This window comes from Notolepis coatsorum, assembly GCF_963971535.1.
Source record: "Notolepis coatsorum genome assembly, chromosome: 19".
NCBI lineage: Eukaryota > Metazoa > Chordata > Actinopteri > Aulopiformes > Paralepididae > Notolepis > Notolepis coatsorum.
This window is the reverse complement of record NC_140183.1, coordinates 7,904,517-7,925,463: the sequence shown is the minus strand read 5'-3', so window position 1 is coordinate 7,925,463 and position 20,947 is coordinate 7,904,517. Positions and strand designations below refer to the sequence as shown.

General features: G+C 48.3%; 1 protein-coding gene across 1 annotated transcript in view; it reads left to right on the top strand.

Annotated features, from left to right (window-relative positions):
* Positions 1 to 20,947, top strand: part of LOC311246240 (V-type proton ATPase subunit C 1-A-like) — a 57,239-nt gene that overhangs the window by 33,526 nt on the left and 2,766 nt on the right. Inside the window, exons 11-12 of the mRNA XM_084336364.1 lie at positions 4,678 to 4,775; positions 18,288 to 18,414. Coding sequence (XP_084192490.1) covers positions 4,678 to 4,775; positions 18,288 to 18,414 — 225 coding nt within the window. The remainder of the gene's footprint in view (positions 1 to 4,677; positions 4,776 to 18,287; positions 18,415 to 20,947) is intronic.

Sequence of the window (20,947 nt, the reverse complement as noted above, 5' to 3'; positions counted from 1 at the left end):
ATCCACAATGCTACGCTATGCTAGCTACATTTCCACATAGCATAGCCTCACATCAAACAGGCTGCGATGTTTGATTGATTGATTGAAAACTTTATTAACAGATTGCAGAATGGGTACAATACAGTACGGCTCAATACACACAATTGTTAAGGGGATGCAGACCAGAAAAAGACTTTCGTCTTATTTACATCAGGGTCCCCCATTTTCAATTCATCAAGACATTTATGACATACATGACATACAAATATACAGTACTGTTTTATCAAGACATTTATGACATACAGGATATACAAATATACAGTACTGTTTATGAGAAAGAGATCATAAAAAAATATATACACTACTGTTCAAAAGTTTGGGGTCACTTAGAAATGTCCTTCTTTTTTAAAGAAAAGCACTGTTTTTTTCAATGAAGATAACATTAAATTAATCAGAAATACATGCTATGAATGAATGAATGAATGAAAACTTTATTTAACAGATTGCAGAATGGGTACAATACAGTACGGCTCAATACATACAATTGTTAAGGGGATGCAGACCTGAGAAAGACGTTTGTCTTGTTTCCATCAGGGTCCCCCATTTTCAATTCATATAGACATTTATGACATACATAACATACATGACATTTATGGCATAGGGACATATAGGTATTTAGTACTGATACATTTGTGACATAGGCGGTATTCAAATATACAGTACTGTTACCCCTAGATCCTGACAGAGTATATACATATGATGGGGAGGGGACTGTACATTAGGAGGGGGTGGGTGGGTGGGAGGGGAATATACATACGGCGGGGAGGGAATATATACATGCGGTGGGGAGGAGACTGTCTATTAGGAGGTGGTGGGGGTTTTGGGCATTTACGGTGGCCAGTTTCGAATTGCAGCCTCCCGTAGGTGCTCTTTAAGGGCGGTTTTGAATGTGGGCAGGGATTCACATTCCTTTACAGCTTTGGGTAGGGCGTTCCACATTGTTGTGGCATAATTGCGAAACGTGTTTAGTCCCTTGTTTGAGCCGAATCTGGGTTTAACATGATTTGTTGAGCTTCCTCTGGTGTAGTGGTTGTGGTATTCACTGACCTTTGGGAAGTATTTTGACATGTACATGGGCACCCCGGTCGTATAGTGTATCTTGTAGACCAGGCCCATTGCAAGTTGCTGTACTCTGTCGTCTACTCTAAGCCATCCTAGGTTGGCAAAGTGGGCAGGGGTGAGGTGGGTTCTGGGGTTCAGGTCAAGTAGTAGTCTGACCAGTTTGTTTTGTGATGTTTGTAATTTTGTTTTAAGCGCCTTTGAGGTGCTTTGGTACCATGAGGTGCACGCATAGTCATAGTACCCTTGAATGAGTGCTCCTGCCAGAGTCCTCAGGGTATTCTTGTTTACCAGAGAGGAGATCCGGTACAAGAATCTAGTTCGTTGGTTGACTTTTTTTATTACATTGGATGCCATTTTGTCACAGGAAAGATTTGCCTCTAGGATGGAACCCAGGTAGGTAATTTCGTCTTTCCTTGTGACAATATTGTCACCCACTGTAACTGAGAAGCCGTCGGTCTTGCTGAGTTTGTTATTTGAACCGAAGAGAATGGACTCTGTTTTGCCCATGTGTAATGATAGTTTGTTATCAGCGAGCCATATGCAGATTTTGCCTAGTTCCGTGCTGAGGGTTTTTTCAACCTGCAATTTGTTCTTGTCAGAGACCAGCAGGGCTGAGTCGTCCGCAAACAGGAACAAGTTGCAGTCACAGGCTGACGACTATACATTGTTAATGTGGTAAATTACTATTCTAGCTGCAAACGTCTGGTTTTTAATGGAATATCTACATAGGTGTATAGAGGCCCATTTCCAGCAACCATCACTCCAGTGTTATAATGGTACATTGTGTTTGCTAATCGCGTTAGAAAGCTAATGGATGGTTAGAAAAATCTTGAAAACCCTTGTGCAATTACGTTAGCACAGCTGAAAACGGTTTTGCTGGTTAGCGAAGCTATAAAACTGGCCTTCCTTTGAGCTAGTTGAGTATCTGGAGCATCACATGTGTGGGTTCGATTATACTCTCAAAATGGCCAGAAAAATTGCCAGAAAAAGAGAACTTTCAAATGAAACTCGACAGTCTATTCTTGTTCTTAGAAATGAAGGCTATTCCAATGCGAGAAATTGCCAAGAAACTGAAAATTTCCTACAACGGTGTGTCCTACTCCCTTCAGAGAACAGCACAAACGGGCTCTAACCAGAGTAGAAAGAGAAGTGGGAGGCCCCGGTGCACAACTGAGCAAGAAGACTAGGGATGGGTACCTTTCACATTTGAACCGATAATGGTACCTGTGAATCGATACAGGTACCCAACGATACCTTTTTTCGGTACTTTAGTCTCAAGACATTTTATTTACCTACCTCAGTCGTAAAAAAAAAATCCAAACTTTTCTGCTTGCCTAGGTAAGCATATATTGTGGGTGGGAACGTTGACATGAAAATAATTTTTTTTTTTTTTTTTTTTGGTATCTCACTTGAATCGATACTCGGTAGTACCGACGTGTTTCGGTTCGGTACCTCAAAAGTACAGAATTCGGTACCCATCCCTAAAGAAGACAAGTACATTAGAGTGTCTAGTTTGAGAAATAGACGCCTCACAGGTCCTTAACTGGCAGCTGGAGACCCTGAGCAGACTATTGACCACATCCTGACCATCTGCCCCCTATACAAACCACCCTCGGAAGCCAGCCTCTTTGATGTGGGACCAGAGTTAAGGGCATGGCTACAAGATACGGAGTTGGACCTCTGACGTTACACGAAAGAAGAAGTCTACAGTGAAGAGGCGACTCCGGGATGCTGGCCTTCTAGGCAGAGTGGCAAAGCAAAAAAGCCATATCTGAGAATGGCCAATAAAAGGAAAAGATTAATATGGGCAAAATAACACAGACATTGGACAGAGGAAGATTGGAAAAAAGTGTTATGGAGAGACTAATTGAAGTTTGAGGTGTTTGGATTACACAGAAGAACATTTGTGAGGCGCAGAACAAGTGAAAAGATGCTGGAAGAGTGCCTGGCGCCATCTGTCAAGCATGGTGGAGGTAATGTGATGGTCTGGGGCTGCTTTGGTGCTGGTAAAGTGGGAGATTTGTACAAGGTAAAAGGGATTTTGAATAAGGAAGGCTATCACTCAATTTTGCAACACCATGCCATACCCTGTGGACAGCGCTTGATTGGAGCCAATTTCCTCCTACAACAGGACAATGACCCAAAGCACACCTCCAAATTATGCAAGAACTATTTAGGGAAGAATTGCAGCCACCCGTAGGTGTTCTTTGAGAGTGGTTTTGAAAGTGGGTAGTGATTCACATTCCTTTACAGCTTTGGGTAGGGCGTTCCACATTGATGTGGCATAATTGCGAAACGTGTTTAGTCCCTTGTTTGAGCCGAATCTGGGTTTAACATGATTTGTGGAGCTCCCTCTGGTGTTGTGATCGTGGTATTCACTGACCTTTGGGAAGTATTTTGATTAGGGATGCCCCGATCGATCGGCCACCGATCGTTATCGGCCGATACTCAGTATAAATATGCAATCTGTGAATTCCGATAATGAGTCATATTCGCCGATAGCGGAAACCGATCAAGCGAAGGTCTCACTCGCTGTCTGTCTCAGACACACACGACCTGCAAACTGCCGCTGCTCCTCCTCCCTAGCCCCGCCCGCCCCGTGTAGAGTTTGTAAACACTGAGGACTGAGAGGAGGCTCCCCTGCTCGAGTCTGTAGTGCATTCGACCTGAGCTAACGTTAGCTACCTAGCTATCGTTACTGTTTAAACAAAATTACCCAGTCAACTATTCACGTTTAGTAGGCATTGTCTAACGGTATTTAGCCGGCTAGCTACTGATAGCTCCTGATATCAACAAATTATCCAGAAAGTCTAGTAGTCCATGTTCATACCTCCGTTAGCTTGCGTTAGCTTGCGTTAGCTGACGTTAGTTCTCTGTTCAAAACGAAATGTCCCATTGAACTAAAGTTCTGTCTTAACGTCATCTAGCCGGCTAGCAGTAGCTACAGATAGCTCTTGATATCAATGTCTTATAACATTGATTCAATGCGTATTGGAGCTGAGGGCTTGCTGAATGTGAAATGACCAAATAACCGTAACGTTACCAATAGGGTCCAGCTGCAGCGCCGGAGAATCCTTTTTGGAGCTGGAGGCTACTAGAGTACACAGACAGTGGAGCTGTTTGCAGATAGCGAGCATTTTGACTTGTTGCGTGGTGGCGATGTCTCGCAGATAATACAAGTACAAGTCTAATTATATAATATATATATTTTATAAAAAAAAAAGAAATTATATAAAATCATTTTTAATTTCTTTTTAATCAAAAACAATCGGTATCGGATCGGTATCGGCCGATATGGCTCACGACGATCGGTGATCGGTATCGGTGGCAAAAAACGTGATCGGGGCATCCCTAATTTTGACATGTACATGGGTACCTTGGTTGTGTAGTGTATCTTGTAGACCAGGCCCATTGCAAGTTGCTGTACTCTGTCATCTACTCTAAGCCATCCTAGGTTGTCAAAGTGGGCAGGGGTGAGGTGGGTTCTAGGAGTAAGGTCAAGCAGTAGTCTGACCAGTTTGTTTTGAGATGTTTGTAATTTACATCACTAACCTGAGATGTGTTTCCCATGTATAGGGTCCACTCGTCCGATGGCTGAAAGTGAACTTCAGCGAGGCCTTCATCGCCTGGATCCACATCAAGGCACTACGGGTGTTCGTGGAGTCTGTTTTAAGGTATTGTGATAATAATATATAGTACATTTAGTGACCAGTCATAGACCTCACATTACTGCGTCTCCAGGCCTGGGCCCTCATGCATCAACGTGTTCTACGCACAGATCTGTGCTTACCCTGTGCGTACGATCATTTCTAAGCAAAGAGTGGGATTCATCAATTTCAACTTGAACTTGACTTCGTGCGTACATCTACGCACAGTTCAGACCTGGCGTACCTAGCGCCCAGTGGTAGAATATATTATTACAACAAGGAAATGAGCTTCTGTGCATAATAACACTGGCACGTTCTGTACGAACCGTAGTTCATTATAGTTCATTGTAAAATAGCAACAGTAGTGTAATTATGGTCAAAACCCTATAAATAGCATTTGGAATAATAGATCTTTCTCTCAGAATGAATGCAGCATGGTTTATATAGCGTTATCGGAATATACGGGGTGTAGGCTACTGACTGACTGCGCTCCGCGTAGCTTGATTGATTGATTGATTGAAAAGTTTATTAACAGATTGCAGAATGGGTACAGTACAGTACAGCTCAGTACATACAATTGTTAATTGGGGATGCAGACCAACTTTCGTCTTGTTTACATCAGGGTCCCCCATTTTCAATTCATCATAAATCATAAAGCTCAACTCGTTATTATTCTGCGCAGACCGCAGAAACACGGGAACGTTTTGATTATATTTAAAAGGCTTTACGTTAAACGAAACAAGTGGAACTTCGAAGCTGTAAGCAGAATACAAGTCATATGAATATAGTGTTCTTCCCCCTTTTTACTGTATAAGAAAGAATAGAAAACGCATTGCAATGACACTATAGTGGACAGACTATGTATATGATGGGATTCAAGTTCATGTATTGAAAGGCAGGCTATCTATCATACATGCAGTGAGATTCATTGTTCTTGTATATGCTCTCGTATTATATTGTTTATATAGGCTACCCAATACTGACATCAAAATAGATTGTAGTATGCCTCTAGAAATCATATGCAGCAGGTAGAAAATTGACGGGAGATCCATCGCGATTTGGAATAAAATTGAGGAGAACTTTAATCCCTGGGGTATTAATCAAACAACACGGGAAAAGGCAGTCATATTCCAGCGCTGTCTTTATTAGCCGACAACAAAATAGATGCATCTAAAAATCATATAGCCAATCGAACACAACTAATAAAGGCATTCATATTACAGCACGGTTATAATGGCTGTATGTTATATGCCAGTATAAGTTTAATTTGTAAACTCAGTTTTAGTTTAAAGGTAAACCCAGGGTGTGCAGAATTTTAAATGTAACCTATCACATGGCAGCCATGGTCTCGAGAGGCTACCCCTCTGGAACTGAATTTAAAATGTAACATATCACATGGCAGCCATGGTCTCGAGAGCCCGCCCCTGTGGAACTTTATTTAAAATGTCACCTATCACATGGCAGCCATGGTCTTGAAAGCCTGCCCCTGTGGAACTGAATTTAAAATGTGACCTATCACATGGCAGCCATGGTCTCGAGAGCCCGCCCCTGAGCAACTGTGAGGTCCAAAGAGCTTCACCATCACAAACCCATCAGAGAGATGGCACAAATATTAGGTGTGGCCAAATCAACGGCTTGGTACATTAGTCCTTGTTGGTTAAATGATGTGTCAGCCTCAGACAGAACCCAGGGACCTGCAGGAAGGAGAACAGGGAGCTGCAGGAAGGAGAACAGGGACCTGCAGGAAGGAGAACGGGGACCTGCAGGAAGGAGAACAGGGACCTGCAGGAAGGAGAACAGGGACCTGCAGGAAGGAGAACAGGGACCTGCAGGAAGGAGAACAGGGACCTGCAGGAAGGAGAACAGGGACCTGCAGGAAGGAGAACCCAGGGACCTGCAGGAAGGAGAACGGGGACCTGCAGGAAGGAGAACCCAGGGACCTGCAGGAAGGAGAACCCAGGGACCTGCAGGAAGGAGAACAGGGACCTGCAGGAAGGAGAACAGGGACCTGCAGGAAGGAGAACAGGGAGCGTGTATGCTTTCTACAACGCAGTTGCGTTTCCGGGTTGCTCTGATTGGCCGCTGACCCCACGTGACCCTACGCTATTACGCCCCCCTTATCTGACGCTCTACAGCTCTCCGTAACTTCCTCGCAGAACAGCTGCTTCCGTATTTATAATATTGGAAACGCAGCGCTGTGATAACAACATTAACGAGCGCTGTGATAACAACATTAACGAGCGCTGTGATAACAACATTAACGAGATTCTCGCTGTGTCTATTCTGCTAACGCTAACGTTAACGCTAACGTTACCTCTCATTGTGTCTATTCTACAAGCTTTAACGTTACCTAGGCTCTCGTGTCTATCTGCTAACGTTCTCGCGTCTATCTGCTAACGTTAGCATTAGGTAATAACCAGTTTAAAATGGATGGTGATTACCTCACGTTGTGTCTATATTCTACTAGCATTAACGTTACTAGTACAAACAATCAAACCAAAACATTGACATCTAACTTATCTTTAGATATTTACTCAACCTCTAATGTCTAACTATGAATGAACACAACACTCTAACTTAACATCTTTAGCTAATAAAGTACTCAACCTCTACTGTCTTTAACTATGAACAAACACAACACTCTAACTTACCATCTTTAGATAATAAAGTACTTGACCTCTACTTGTACAGCAATTTCTGAAGGAAAGAATATGATATTCTAAATGTCCACCATAAACATCACTCAGCTCTGCAGAACAGTTCCTGTGTCTCTTACTGAGGCTGCAGCTCCTGCTGGCATTCTGCTGGGAGAACATTCCTTTAACCCTTTCACTGCGACAATGAATGAATGAATGAATGAATGAAAACTTTATTAACAGATTGCAGAATGGGTACAGTGCAGTACAGCTCAATACATACAATTGTTAAGGGGATGCAGACCAGAGAAAGACTTTCGTCTTGTTTACATCAGGGTCCCCCATTTTCAATTCATCGTAACATATATGACATACATGACATACAGATAGACAGTACTGCTACATCTATACATTTATGACATACCAGATTTGCAATTACAGTACTGTATTTGTGATACAAAAAGAGTCCAGAAAGAAAAGAGTATATACATTAGGCGTAGAAACTGTACATTGGATTGGGTAGGTGGGGGGGGGACTGTACATTGGAGGTGGTTGGGGGGGGGGGGGGGGGGTTGGGTAGGAGTGGGGGGGGGGGGGGGGGGTTGGGTAGGAGGGGTGGGTGGGGACTGTACATTGGAGGTGGTTGGGTGGGTGGGGGGGGGGTGGGTAGGAGGGGTGGGTGGGTAGGAGGGGTGGGTGGGGGACACTGTACAACTGTACAAACAACACTGTACATTGGATTATTGACAAGACCATACTTGGTAATTTACTGTACATTGGAGGGGGTTGTGTTCGGACATTTACAGGGGCCAGTTTCGAGTTGCAGTCTCCCTTAGGTGTTTTTTGAGAGTGTTTTTGAAAGTGGGTAGTGATTCACATTCCTTTACAGCTTTGGGTAGGGCGTTCCACATTGATGTGGCATAATTGCGAAACGTGTTTAGTCCCTTGTTTGAGCCGAATCTGGGTTTAACATGATTTGTGGAGCTCCCTCTGGTGTTGTGATCGTGGTATTCACTGACCTTTGGGAAGTATTTAGTCATGTACATGGGTACCTTGGTCGTGTAGTGTATCTTGTAGACCAGGCCCATTGCAAGTTGCTGTACTCTGTCGTCTACTCTAAGCCATCCTAGGTTGTCAAAGTGGGCAGGGGTGAGGTGGGTTCTAGGAGTAAGGTCAAGCAGTAGTCTGACCAGTTTGTTTTGAGATGTTTGTAATTTTGTTTTTAGCGCCTTTGAGGTGCTTTGGTACCATGAGGTGCAAGCATAGTCGTAGTACCCTTGAATGAGTGCTCCTGCTAGAGTCTTCAGGGTATTCTTGTTTACCAGTGAGGAGATCCGGTACAAGAAACGAGTTCGTTGGTTGACTTTTTTTATTACATTGGATGCCATTTTGTCACAGGAAAGATTTGCCTCTAGGATGGAACCCAGGTAGGTAATATCTTCTTTCCTTGTGACAATATTGTCACCCACTGTAACTGAGAAGCCGTCGGTCTTGCTGAGTTTGTTATTTGAACCGAAGAGAATGGACTCTGTTTTGCCCATGTGTAATGATAGTTTGTTATCAGCGAGCCATATGCAGATTTTGCTTAGTTCTGAGCTGAGGGTTTTTTCAACCTGTAACTTGTTCTTGTCAGAGACCAGCAGGGCTGAGTCGTCCGCAAACAGGAACAAGTTGCAGTCACAAGCTGACGACATGTCATTTGCATAAATTAGGAACAGTAGCGGACCTAGTATGCTTCCTTGTGGAACACCACAGTTTACTGTGAGGGGGGGGGATAGGGTACCGTTTACCTCCACCATCTGCTCTCTCCCCTCCAGGTAGGATTGCATCCAGCTCACTGATAGACTATCAAAACCAATTGCTTTTAGCTTGTCAATCAGAATGGTGTGATTGACAGTGTCGAAGGCCTTTTGTAGGTCCAGCATGACCATGCCGCAGTATTTGCCCGCGTCCACCTCTTGTTTGATGTGGTCGTTTAAATAGAGAAGGCATGTGTCAGTGGAGTGGGATGTTCTGAAGCCAGATTGGAATTCGTAGATTATTTTTTTTTCCGCAAGGTATTTTTCGACCTGTTCGTATACAATTTTTTCCATGACTTTCGAGATGGAGGTAAGGATAGAAACAGGGCGGTAGTTGCCTGGGTCTAATTTACTGCCTTTTTTGTGCAGAGGGGTCACTCTCGCAATTTTGAAGTCCTTGGGGACGTGTCCCTGTTTTATAGAGAGGTTTATTATGTGTGTGATGACTGGGGTGATGGCGGCTGCTGAGTCTCTGAGGAATTTGGAGGGGATGTTGTCATGGCCAGTGGCCTTGTTAGGTTGGAGGGCGCTCAGTTTTTTGAGTACCTCATCTGTTGTTACCATTTCCAGTTTGAAGTCGTCTTTGTGGACCCCTAGGTTTTTGTAGTAAGCTACTATGTGTTCTACCCCATAATGCCCTGAGTGGGAGGGTAGTTTGTTTACCAGTGTTGTGGCTATGTTTGTGAAGAAACTATTTAAGTAATTGGCTACATCCAGCTTTTCTGTGATGAGCGTGTTGTCCGTCTTTATGTTTATGTTTGAGAATCTGGTTTTAAGTTTTTTACTGCAGCCTAGTTGGTTATTGAGTAATTTCCAAAGTTCACGCGGTTTGTTTTTGTTTTCCTCGGTTTTGTCATTGATGAATTTTTTCTTTGCTGTTTTGATCATGGAGTTTACATCATTTCTTAGTCTGTTTCTTTCCAGTTTGAGTTCCATCACGTGGGCTTGGAGTTCACTGCTCATGCTTATGTTAAGCTTTGACTGACTTTTACGAAACTCAGAGCATTTTTTGTCTCTGGTTTTCATAGCGGTCAGTATTTCAGCGTGCATCCACGGCTCAGCGCGATTTTTTTTACAATACAGGTTAACCCTTTCACTACCAAGTGGTTAACCCCTTTCACTGTGACAATCCAGGTTAACCCTTTCACTGCCACACAACAAAGGTGTTAACCCTTTCATAACGACTAGACGGTTAACCCTTTGCTTTCACTAAACCGTCTGTAGTGTGGTAGTGAAAGGTTAACCTTCTGTAGTGTGGTAGTGAAAGATAAGATAAGATATTCCTTTATTGTTCATAGTTAAAGAGAGTAGAGGTTGAGTACTTTATTATCTAAAGATGGTGAGTTAGAGTGTTGTGTTCATTCATAGTTAGACATTAGAGGTTGAGTAAATATCTAAAGATAAGTTAGATGTCAATGTTTTGGTTTGATTGTTTGTACTAGTAACGTTAATGCTAGTAGAATATAGACACAACGTGAGGTAATCACCATCCATTTTAAACCGGTTATTACCTAATGCTAACGTTAGCAGATAGACGCGAGAACGTTAGCAGATAGACACGAGAGCTTAGGTAACGTTAAAGCTTGTAGAATAGACACAATGAGAGGTAACGTTAGCGTTAACGTTAGCGTTAGCAGAATAGACACAACGAGAGTCTCGTTAATGTTGTTATCACAGCGCTCGTTAATGTTGTTATCACAGCGCTCGTTAATGTTGTTATCACAGCGCTCGTTAATGTTGTTATCACAGCGCTCGTTAATGTTGTTATCACAGCGCTCGTTAATGTTGTTATCACAGCGCTGCGTTTCCAATATTATAAATACGGAAGCAGCTGTTCTGCGAGGAAGTTACGGAGAGCTGTAGAGCGTCAGATAAAGGGGGCGTAATAGCGTAGGGTCACGTGGGGTCAGCGGCCAATCAGAGCAACCCGGAAACGCAACTGCGTTGTAGAAAGCATACACGCGAACAGGGACCTGCAGGAAGGAGAACAGGGACCTGCAGGAAGGAGAACAGGGACCTGCAGGAAGGAGAACAGGGACCTGCAGGAAGGAGAACCCAGGGACCTGCAGGAAGGAGAACCCAGGGACCTGCAGGAAGGAGAACCCAGGGACCTGCAGGAAGGAGAACCCAGGGACCTGCAGGAAGGAGAACCCAGGGACCTGCAGGAAGGAGAACAGGGACCTGCAGGAAGGAGAACCCACGGACCTGCAGGAAGGAGAACCCAGGGACCTGCAGGAAGGAGAACCCAGGGACCTGCAGGAAGGAGAACAGGGACCTGCAGGAAGGAGAACCCAGGGACCTGCAGGAAGGAGAACAGGGACCTGCAGGAAGGAGAACAGGGACCTGCAGGAAGGAGAACAGGGTCCTGCAGGAAGGAGAACAGGGTCCTGCAGGAAGGAGAACAGGGACCTTCCTAACAGGGACCTGCAGGAAGGAGAACAGGGACCTGCAGGAAGGAGAACAGGGACCTGCAGGAAGGAGAACCCAGGGACCTGCAGGAAGGAGAACCCAGGGACCTGCAGGAAGGAGAACCCAGGGACCTGCAGGAAGGAGAACCCAGGGACCTGCAGGAAGGAGAACCCAGGGACCTGCAGGAAGGAGAACAGGGACCTGCAGGAAGGAGAACAGGGACCTGCAGGAAGGAGAACAGGGACCTGCAGGAAGGAGAACAGGGACCTGCAGGAAGGAGAACCCAGGGACCTGCAGGAAGGAGAACAGGGACCTGCAGGAAGGAGAACAGGGACCTGCAGGAAGGAGAACAGGGACCTGCAGGAAGGAGAACCCAGGGACCTGCAGGAAGGAGAACCCAGGGACCTGCAGGAAGGAGAACAGGGACCTGCAGGAAGGAGAACAGGGACCTGCAGGAAGGAGAACCCAGGGACCTGCAGGAAGGAGAACCCAGGGACCTGCAGGAAGGAGAACAGGGACCTGCAGGAAGGAGAACAGGGACCTGCAGGAAGGAGAACAGGGACCTGCAGGAAGGAGAACCCAGGGACCTGCAGGAAGGAGAACGGGGACCTGCAGGAAGGAGAACAGGGACCTGCAGGAAGGAGAACAGGGACCTGCAGGAAGGAGAACAGGGACCTGCAGGAAGGAGAACAGGGACCTGCAGGAAGGAGAACCCAGAGACCTGCAGGAAGGAGAACCCAGGGACCTGCATGAAGGAGAACCCAGGGACCTGCAGGAAGGAGAACAGGGACCTGCAGGAAGGAGAACGGGGACCTGCAGGAAGGAGAACAGGGACCTGCAGGAAGGAGAACAGGGACCTGCAGGAAGGAGAACCCAGGGACCTGCAGGAAGGAGAACACAGGGACCTGCAGGAAGGAGAACAGGGACCTGCAGGAAGGAGAACCCAGGGACCTGCAGGAAGGAGAACCCAGGGACCTGCAGGAAGGAGAACCCAGGGACCTGCAGGAAGGAGAACCCAGGGACCTGCAGGAAGGAGAACAGGGACCTGCAGGAAGGTGAACAGGGACCTGCAGGAAGGAGAACCCAGGGACCTGCAGGAAGGAGAACAGGGACCTGCAGGAAGGAGAACAGGGACCTGCAGGAAGGAGAACAGGGACATGCAGGAAGGAGAACCCAGGGACCTGCAGGAAGGAGAACAGGGACCTGCAGGAAGGAGAACAGGGACCTGCAGGAAGGAGAACAGGGACCTGCAGGAAGGAGAACCCAGGGACCTGCAGGAAGGAGAACAGGGACCTGCAGGAAGGAGAACAGGGACCTGCAGGAAGAAGAACAGGGACCTGCAGGAAGGAGAACAGGGACCTGCAGGAAGGAGAACATGGACCTGCAGGAAGGAGAACAGGGACCTGCAGGAAGGAGAACCCAGGGACCTGCAGGAAGGAGAACAGGGACCTGCAGGAAGGAGAACAGGGACCTGCAGGAAGGAGAACAGGGACCTGCAGGAAGGAGAACGGGGACCTGCAGGAAGGAGAACGGGGACCTGCAGGAAGGAGAACAGGGACCTGCAGGAAGGAGAACAGGGACCTGCAGGAAGGAGAACAGGGACCCTGCAGGAAGGAGAACAGGGACCTGCAGGAAGGAGAACAGGGACCTGCAGGAAGGAGAACAGGGACCTGCAGGAAGGAGAACCCAGGGACCTGCAGGAAGGAGAACAGGGACCTGCAGGAAGGAGAACAGGGTCCTGCAGGAAGGAGAACCCAGGGACCTGCAGGAAGGAGAACCCAGGGACCTGCAGGAAGGAGAACCCAGGGACCTGCAGGAAGGAGAACAGGGACCTGCAGGAAGGAGAACAGGGACCTGCAGGAAGGAGAACAGGGACCTGCAGGAAGGAGAACCCAGGGACCTGCAGGAAGGAGAACCCAGGGACCTGCAGGAAGGAGAACAGGGACCTGCAGGAAGGAGAACAGGGACCTGCAGGAAGGAGAACCCAGGGACCTGCAGGAAGGAGAACAGGGACCTGCAGGAAGGAGAACAGGGACCTGCAGGAAGGAGAACAGGGACCTGCAGGAAGGAGAACAGGGACCTGCAGGAAGGAGAACAGGGACCTGCAGGAAGGAGAACAGGGACCTGCAGGAAGGAGAACCCAGGGACCTGCAGGAAGGAGAACCCAGGGACCTGCAGGAAGGAGAACAGGGACCTGCAGGAAGGAGAACAGGGACCTGCAGGAAGGAGAACAGGGACCTGCAGGAAGGAGAACAGGGACCTGCAGGAAGGAGAACAGGGACCTGCAGGAAGGAGAACAGGGACCTGCAGGAAGGAGAACAGGGACCTGCAGGAAGGAGAACCCAGGGACCTGCAGGAAGGAGAACAGGGACCTGCAGGAAGGAGAACAGGGTCCTGCAGGAAGGAGAACCCAGGGACCTGCAGGAAGGAGAACCCAGGGACCTGCAGGAAGGAGAACCCAGGGACCTGCAGGAAGGAGAACCCAGGGACCTGCAGGAAGGAGAACCCAGGGACCTGCAGGAAGGAGAACAGGGACCTGCAGGAAGGAGAACAGGGACCTGAAGGAAGGAGAACAGGGACCTGCAGGAAGGAGAACAGGGACCTGCAGGAAGGAGAACCCAGGGACCTGCAGGAAGGAGAACAGGGACCTGCAGGAAGGAGAACCCAGGGACCTGCAGGAAGGAGACCAGGGACCTGCAGGAAGGAGAACAGGGACCTGCAGGAAGGAGAACCCAGGGACCTGCAGGAAGGAGAACAGGGACCTGCAGGAAGGAGAACAGGGACCTGCAGGAAGGAGAACAGGGACCTGCAGGAAGGAGAACCCAGGGACCTGCAGGAAGGAGAACAGGGACCTGCAGGAAGGAGAACCCAGGGACCTGCAGGAAGGAGAACCCAGGGACCTGCAGGAAGGAGAACAGGGACCTGCAGGAAGGAGAACAGGGACCTGCAGGAAGGAGAACCCAGGGACCTGCAGGAAGGAGAACAGGGACCTGCAGGAAGGAGAACAGGGACCTGCAGGAAGGAGAACCCAGGGACCTGCAGGAAGGAGACCAGGGACCTGCAGGAAGGAGAACCCAGGGACCTGCAGGAAGGAGAACGGGGACCTGCAGGAAGGAGAACCCAGGGACCTGCAGGAAGGAGAACAGGGACCTGCAGGAAGGAGAACAGGGACCTGCAGGAAGGAGAACATGCAGGAAGGAGAACAGGGACCTGCAGGAAGGAGAACAGGGAGCTGCAGGAAGGAGAACGGGGACCTGCAGGAAGGAGAACAGGGACCTGCAGGAAGGAGAACAGGGACCTGCAGGAAGGAGAACCCAGGGACCTGCAGGAAGGAGAACCCAGGGACCTGCAGGAAGGAGAACAGGGACCTGCAGGAAGGAGAACAGGGACCTGCAGGAAGGAGAACAGGGACCTGCAGGAAGGAGAACCCAGGGAGCTGCAGGAAGGAGAACAGGGACCTGCAGGAAGGAGAACAGGGACCTGCAGGAAGGAGAACAGGGACCTGCAGGAAGGAGAACCCAGGGACCTGCAGGAAGGAGAACAGGGACCTGCAGGAAGGAGAACAGGGACCTGCAGGAAGGAGAACAGGGACCTGCAGGAAGGAGAACAGGGACCTGCAGGAAGGAGAACCCAGGGACCTGCAGGAAGGAGAACAGGGACCTGCAGGAAGGAGAACCCAGGGACCTGCAGGAAGGAGAACGGGGACCTGCAGGAAGGAGAACGGGGACCTGCAGGAAGGAGAACAGGGACCTGCAGGAAGGAGAACCCAGGGACCTGCAGGAAGGAGACCAGGGACCTGCAGGAAGGAGAACAGGGACCTGCAGGAAGGAGAACAGGGACCTGCAGGAAGGAGAACCCAGGGACCTGCAGGAAGGAGAACAGGGACCTGCAGGAAGGAGAACAGGGACCTGCAGGAAGGAGAACAGGGACCTGCAGGAAGGAGAACAGGGACCTGCAGGAAGGAGAACAGGGACCTGCAGGAAGGAGAACCCAGGGACCTGCAGGAAGGAGAACAGGGACCTGCAGGAAGGAGAACCCAGGGACCTGCAGGAAGGAGAACAGGGACCTGCAGGAAGGAACAGGGACCTGCAGGAAGGAGAACCCAGGGACCTGCAGGAAGGAGAACAGGGACCTGCAGGAAGGAGAACAGGGAGCTGCAGGAAGGAGAACAGGGACCTGCAGGAAGGAGAACAGGGAGCTGCAGGAAGGAGAACAGGGACCTGCAGGAAGGAGAACCCAGGGACCTGCAGGAAGGAGAACAGGGACCTGCAGGAAGGAGAACAGGGACCTGCAGGAAGGAGAACAGGGACCTGCAGGAAGGAGAACCCAGGGACCTGCAGGAAGGAGAACAGGGACCTGCAGGAAGGAGAACCCAGGGACCTGCAGGAAGGAGAACAGGGACCTGCAGGAAGGAGAACCCAGGGACCTGCAGGAAGGAGAACCTGCAGGAAGGAGATCCCAGGGACCTGCAGGAAGGATAACCCAGGGACCTGCAGGAAGGAGAACCCAGGGACCTGCAGGAAGGAGAACAGGGACCTGCAGGAAGGAGAACCCAGGGATCCAGTGTGCGTGCGTGCATGTGTGCGTGCGTGTGTTGAAGAGGCACAGGATGAGCGTGTGGTTTCTGGCAACATGAAGTATTTCCAGTATTCTCCATTGACTTTCATGTAGAGGTTTGTGTAGTTATGCCTTTGTACCAACAGAGGGCAACAACAATGGGAAGACCAGATTAGAGTTTGACAAAGAAGGACTACATGAACAGACACGCCTACCTCCTGGAGGCTGTTCTTGATCTGGCCAACTGTTGTGAAGGGATTCTTCTGTATCCATCACTGCCTTCTTTCTTTTTCTAGAATGCACCACACAGTTGATTTGGTCACACCTAATGTTTTGCTATCTCTCTGATGGGTTTGTTACAGTTTTCAGCCTTTCTGCGGTTTTGATGCCTCGCTTTACTGACAGTGAAGCTCTTTGGACCTCGTGTTGAGAGTTGACGGCGACGGATTCCCAAATGCAAATATCGCACTTGAAATTAACTCTAGACCTTTTATCTGCTCTTTGTAAATGAAATAATGAGGGAATAACTCGCACCTGGCCACGGAGCAGCTGAGCAGCCGAAGGAGGAGGCACATATAGTTCACCTGATTTGGATGTAAATACCCTCAGATGAACACGGCAAGTCTGCACTTAAAGCACATCTTGTTTAATTTCAAGTCCATTGTGGTGTTGCACAGAGCCAACATTTAGAACACTGTGTCAATGTCCAAATATTTATGGTACTGACTGTATTTCTTCAACTTTCCTTGAATTAGGCTTATTACTACAGTTGAAATTAGTTGAGGAAATACCAGCTGCATTACAGGTCTGCTCTCCTGAAATACCAGCTGCATTACAGGTCTGCTCTCCTGAAATACCAGCTGCTTTACAGGTCTGCTCTCCTGAAATACCAGCTGCTTTACAGGTCTGCTCTCCTGAAATACCAGCTGCTTTACATGTCTGCTCTCCTGAAATACCAGCTGCATTACAGGTCTGCTCTCCTGAAATACCAGCTGCATTACAGGTCTGCTCTCCTGAAATACCAGCTGCTTTACAGGTCTGCTCTCCTGAAATACCAGCTGCATTACAGGTCTGCTCTCCTGGTGATGCAGGGCTGCTGCACCAGGGTTAGGGTTCAGGCTCTCAGGGGCCCTGCACCAGGGTTAGGGTTCAGGCCCTCACGGGCCGCTGCACCAGGGTTAGGGTTCAGGCTCTCAGGGGCCCTGCACCAGGGTTAGGGTTCAGGCTCTCAGGGGCCGCGGCACCAGGGTTAGGGTTCAGGCTCTCAGGGGCCCTGCACCAGGGTTAGGGTTCAGGCTCTCAGGGGCCGCGGCACCAGGGTTAGGGTTCAGGCTCTCAGGGGCCACTGCACCAGGGTCAGGGTTCAGGCTCTCAGGGGCCACTGCACCAGGGTTAGGGTTCAGGCTCTCAGGGGCCGCTGCACCAGGGTCAGGGTTCAGGCTCTCGAGACACGGGACACGTCGGTACCTTTTCACAACAGAACGACAGGATTTGTTTGCTTGCATGAAATTGAAAGAATTGAAAGTGGATCTTAGGGGGTAGAGATGATAAAGAATTGAAAGGGGATCTTAGGGGGTAGAGATGATAAAGAATTGAAAGGGGGGGAGGGGCGGCTGAGTGGCGCAGTGGGCAAGGCGCTCGCCACTAACGCAGGAGATGCTGGTATCGAGCCGAGCTCTTGGCGTTGCTACCGGCTTAGCCGGCCGTCATACTAACACAATTGGCAGTGTTGAGGGTGGGAAAGCCGGTGGGTGGGGATTGGACGTTGTGGACAGCGACTCCTACAGGTCGGTTGGGTGACGCCGGTGCGGCGGAAACAGGAAGTATCGGGGGCAGCGTGAGCCTCCCAACGCGTTACTCCTCGCCACTGAGAGTTCGAGCTGCTGCAGTGAAAAGATGCGACAGGCTGCCTACTCGTGTACCGGAGGGGACACGTGATGCAAGGCTTCTATCCTCACTACAGCCGACCAGTGGGAGGCATAGTCTAGCAACGTTCAAGACAGGGGAGGGAAGAATTGGAAATAAGAAATTGGGATGGGAGAAAAATAGAAAATGGGGAGAAAAAGTGGATCAAAAAAGAAAAAATAATTGAAAGGGGATCTTAGGGGTTAGAGATGATGATGTCATTGTCCCTACAGGTACGGCCTGCCAGTGAACTTCCAGGCCATGGTCCTGCAGCCCACCAAGAAGACCCTGAAGAAGCTGAGGGAGGTTCTGAACGACCTCTACAAACACCTGGACAGCAGCGCTGCGGCCGTCATCGACGTGAGTCTCATCCTCTGAGCTCTTGATTGATTGATTGAAAACTTTATTAACAGATTGCAGAATGGGTACAGTACAGTATGCAGACCAGAGAAAGACTTTCGTCTTGTTTACATCAGGGTCCCCCATTTTCAATTCATCATAACATATATGACACACATCTACACTGCTACATCTATACATTTATGACATACCAGATTTGCAAATACAGTACTGTTTGTGATACAAAAAGTGTCCAGAAAAGAGTGTATATACATTTGACGTAGAAACTGTACATTGGAGGAGGTTGGGTAGGGGGGGGGGACTGTACATTTGAGGTGGGTGGGTGGGTGGGGGGGGGGACACTGTACACTGTACATTGGAATACTGACAAAGCCATACTTGGTAATTTACTGTACAACTGGGTTAGGACATTTGTGGGGGCCAGTTTCGAATTGCAGTCTCCCGTAGGTGCTCTTTGAGAGTGTTTTTGAAAGTGGGTAGTAGTGATTCACATTCTTTTACAGCTTTGGGTAGGGCGTTCCACATTGATGTGGCATAATTGCTAAACGTGTTTAGTCCCTTGTTTGAGCCGAATCTGGGTTTAACATGATTTGTGGAGCTCCCTCTGGTGTTGTGATCGTGGTATTCACTGACCTTTGGGAAGTATTTTGACATGTACATGGGTACCTTGGTCGTGTAGTGTATCTTGTAGACCAGGCCCATTGCGAGTTGCTGTACTCTGTCGTCTACTCTAAGCCATCCTAGGTTGTCAAAGTGGGCAGGGGTGAGGTGGGTTCTAGGAGTCAGGTCAAGCAGTAGTCTGACTAGTTTGTTTTGAGATGTTTGTAATTTGGTTTTTAGTGCCTTTGAGGTTAGGGATGTCCCGATCAAATTTTTTGTGATTTTGAGTATCTACCGATACCGATCTTTCCCGATCCGATCTTAAAAAAAAATTAAAATAAAAAAAAAAATAAAAAAATGTAAATTAATTTTTATTTGATTTTTTTCTATTTTTCTCCCATCCCAATTTCGCCTCACCAATTCTTCCTTCAATTCTCCCCTCCCCTGTCTCGAACGTTGCTAGACTATGCCTCCCACTGGTCGGCTGCAGTGAGGACCAAGCCTTGCATCACGTGTCCCCTCCGGTACACGAGGAGGCAGCTGTCGCATCTTTGCACCTGAACATCGCAATCTCTCAGTGGCAAGGAGTAACGCGTGGGAGGCTCACGCGGCCCCCGATACTTCCTGATTCTGCTGTACAGGCGCACCAACCGACCTGTAGGAGTCGCTGTCCACAACGTCCAATCCCCACCCACTGGCTTTACATTTACATTTACATTGTAAATGGCTTTCCCACCCCTAACACTGCCAATTGTGTTAGTATGAACGACCAGCCAAGCCAGTAGCAACGGCGAGAGCTGGGCTCGAACCCAGCATCTCCTGCGTTAGTGGCGAGCGCCTTGCCATTAGTAACCGATTTGACGAATTTTTGTCAGAAACTGGCGAAGCGAGACTATTGCCTCAATAGTCCCTCGAGGGGCTCGAGGTGGCTCGATCGCCGGTGGCTCACATTACATTCACTCTGAATGTTGACGTTATCCAGGTGAAAAGTTAACTTCATTCAAGCGAGGCATTGCAACCGGAGTAATCTAAAAACTGAATGATGATCTGCAATTTAAAACCAAAACTAAGGCCTCAGTATGAGTTTAAGACGTGAACATGGTCATGTTTGTTGAATAAAAAAAAAAGATAAGAAAAATCCTGATTATTATTTCTTTTTTTTTCGATCCCGATTTTCTGAAAATCATGTGATCGGCACCGATCACGTGATCGGATCGGGACATCCCTATTTGAGGTGCTTTGGTACCATGAGGTGCAAGCATAGTCGTAGTACCCTTGAATGAGTGCTCCTGCCAGAGTCTTCAGGGTATTCTTCACTGGATAACAACAGGGAGATTTTGACTGATTCTACTGAATTAGCAGTTCACTTAGCTTTGTGTGTGTAAGATAAGATGAGATAAGGTAAGAAGTTGTCAGAATAGTCTCTTAGGTCATGTCCAGACTAAACCGATTTCGGTCGTATCAGGCAAAGTATTTTATCGTATGCACCTTTCATCCACACGGAACTGCGTTCTGGCAGCCTGAAGACGCTACTTTCTGAGACCGGCTCCCAGAGTGCGCAATTCTGAAGACACCCCCCTTGCGTCACCATCTTTACAAGCGATACAAGTCTTTTCCTGAACCGATGACGCGATAGCCCACCTCTCCCTTAACCAGTATGTGCAAACTCAGCCAACATCACAACCACCGTCGACAACAGATTGACATCTCCCTTACAGCTAAATGTACTTTTTCTGAAAACCCAAGTAGTAGCCAAGCACATACTGTTCCATAGCATACGCCTTCAGTTGATCATCACAAATCCTCTCTTACCTTGACGATTAAAGCCTCCATCATTTAGTAAATAGTATCCCCATGGCTGGTGTTGAGCTGTAGCCAGCGAGCTAGCGTTGATGCTATGCTATCAACATTAGCTAAATAGCTAACCAACTAA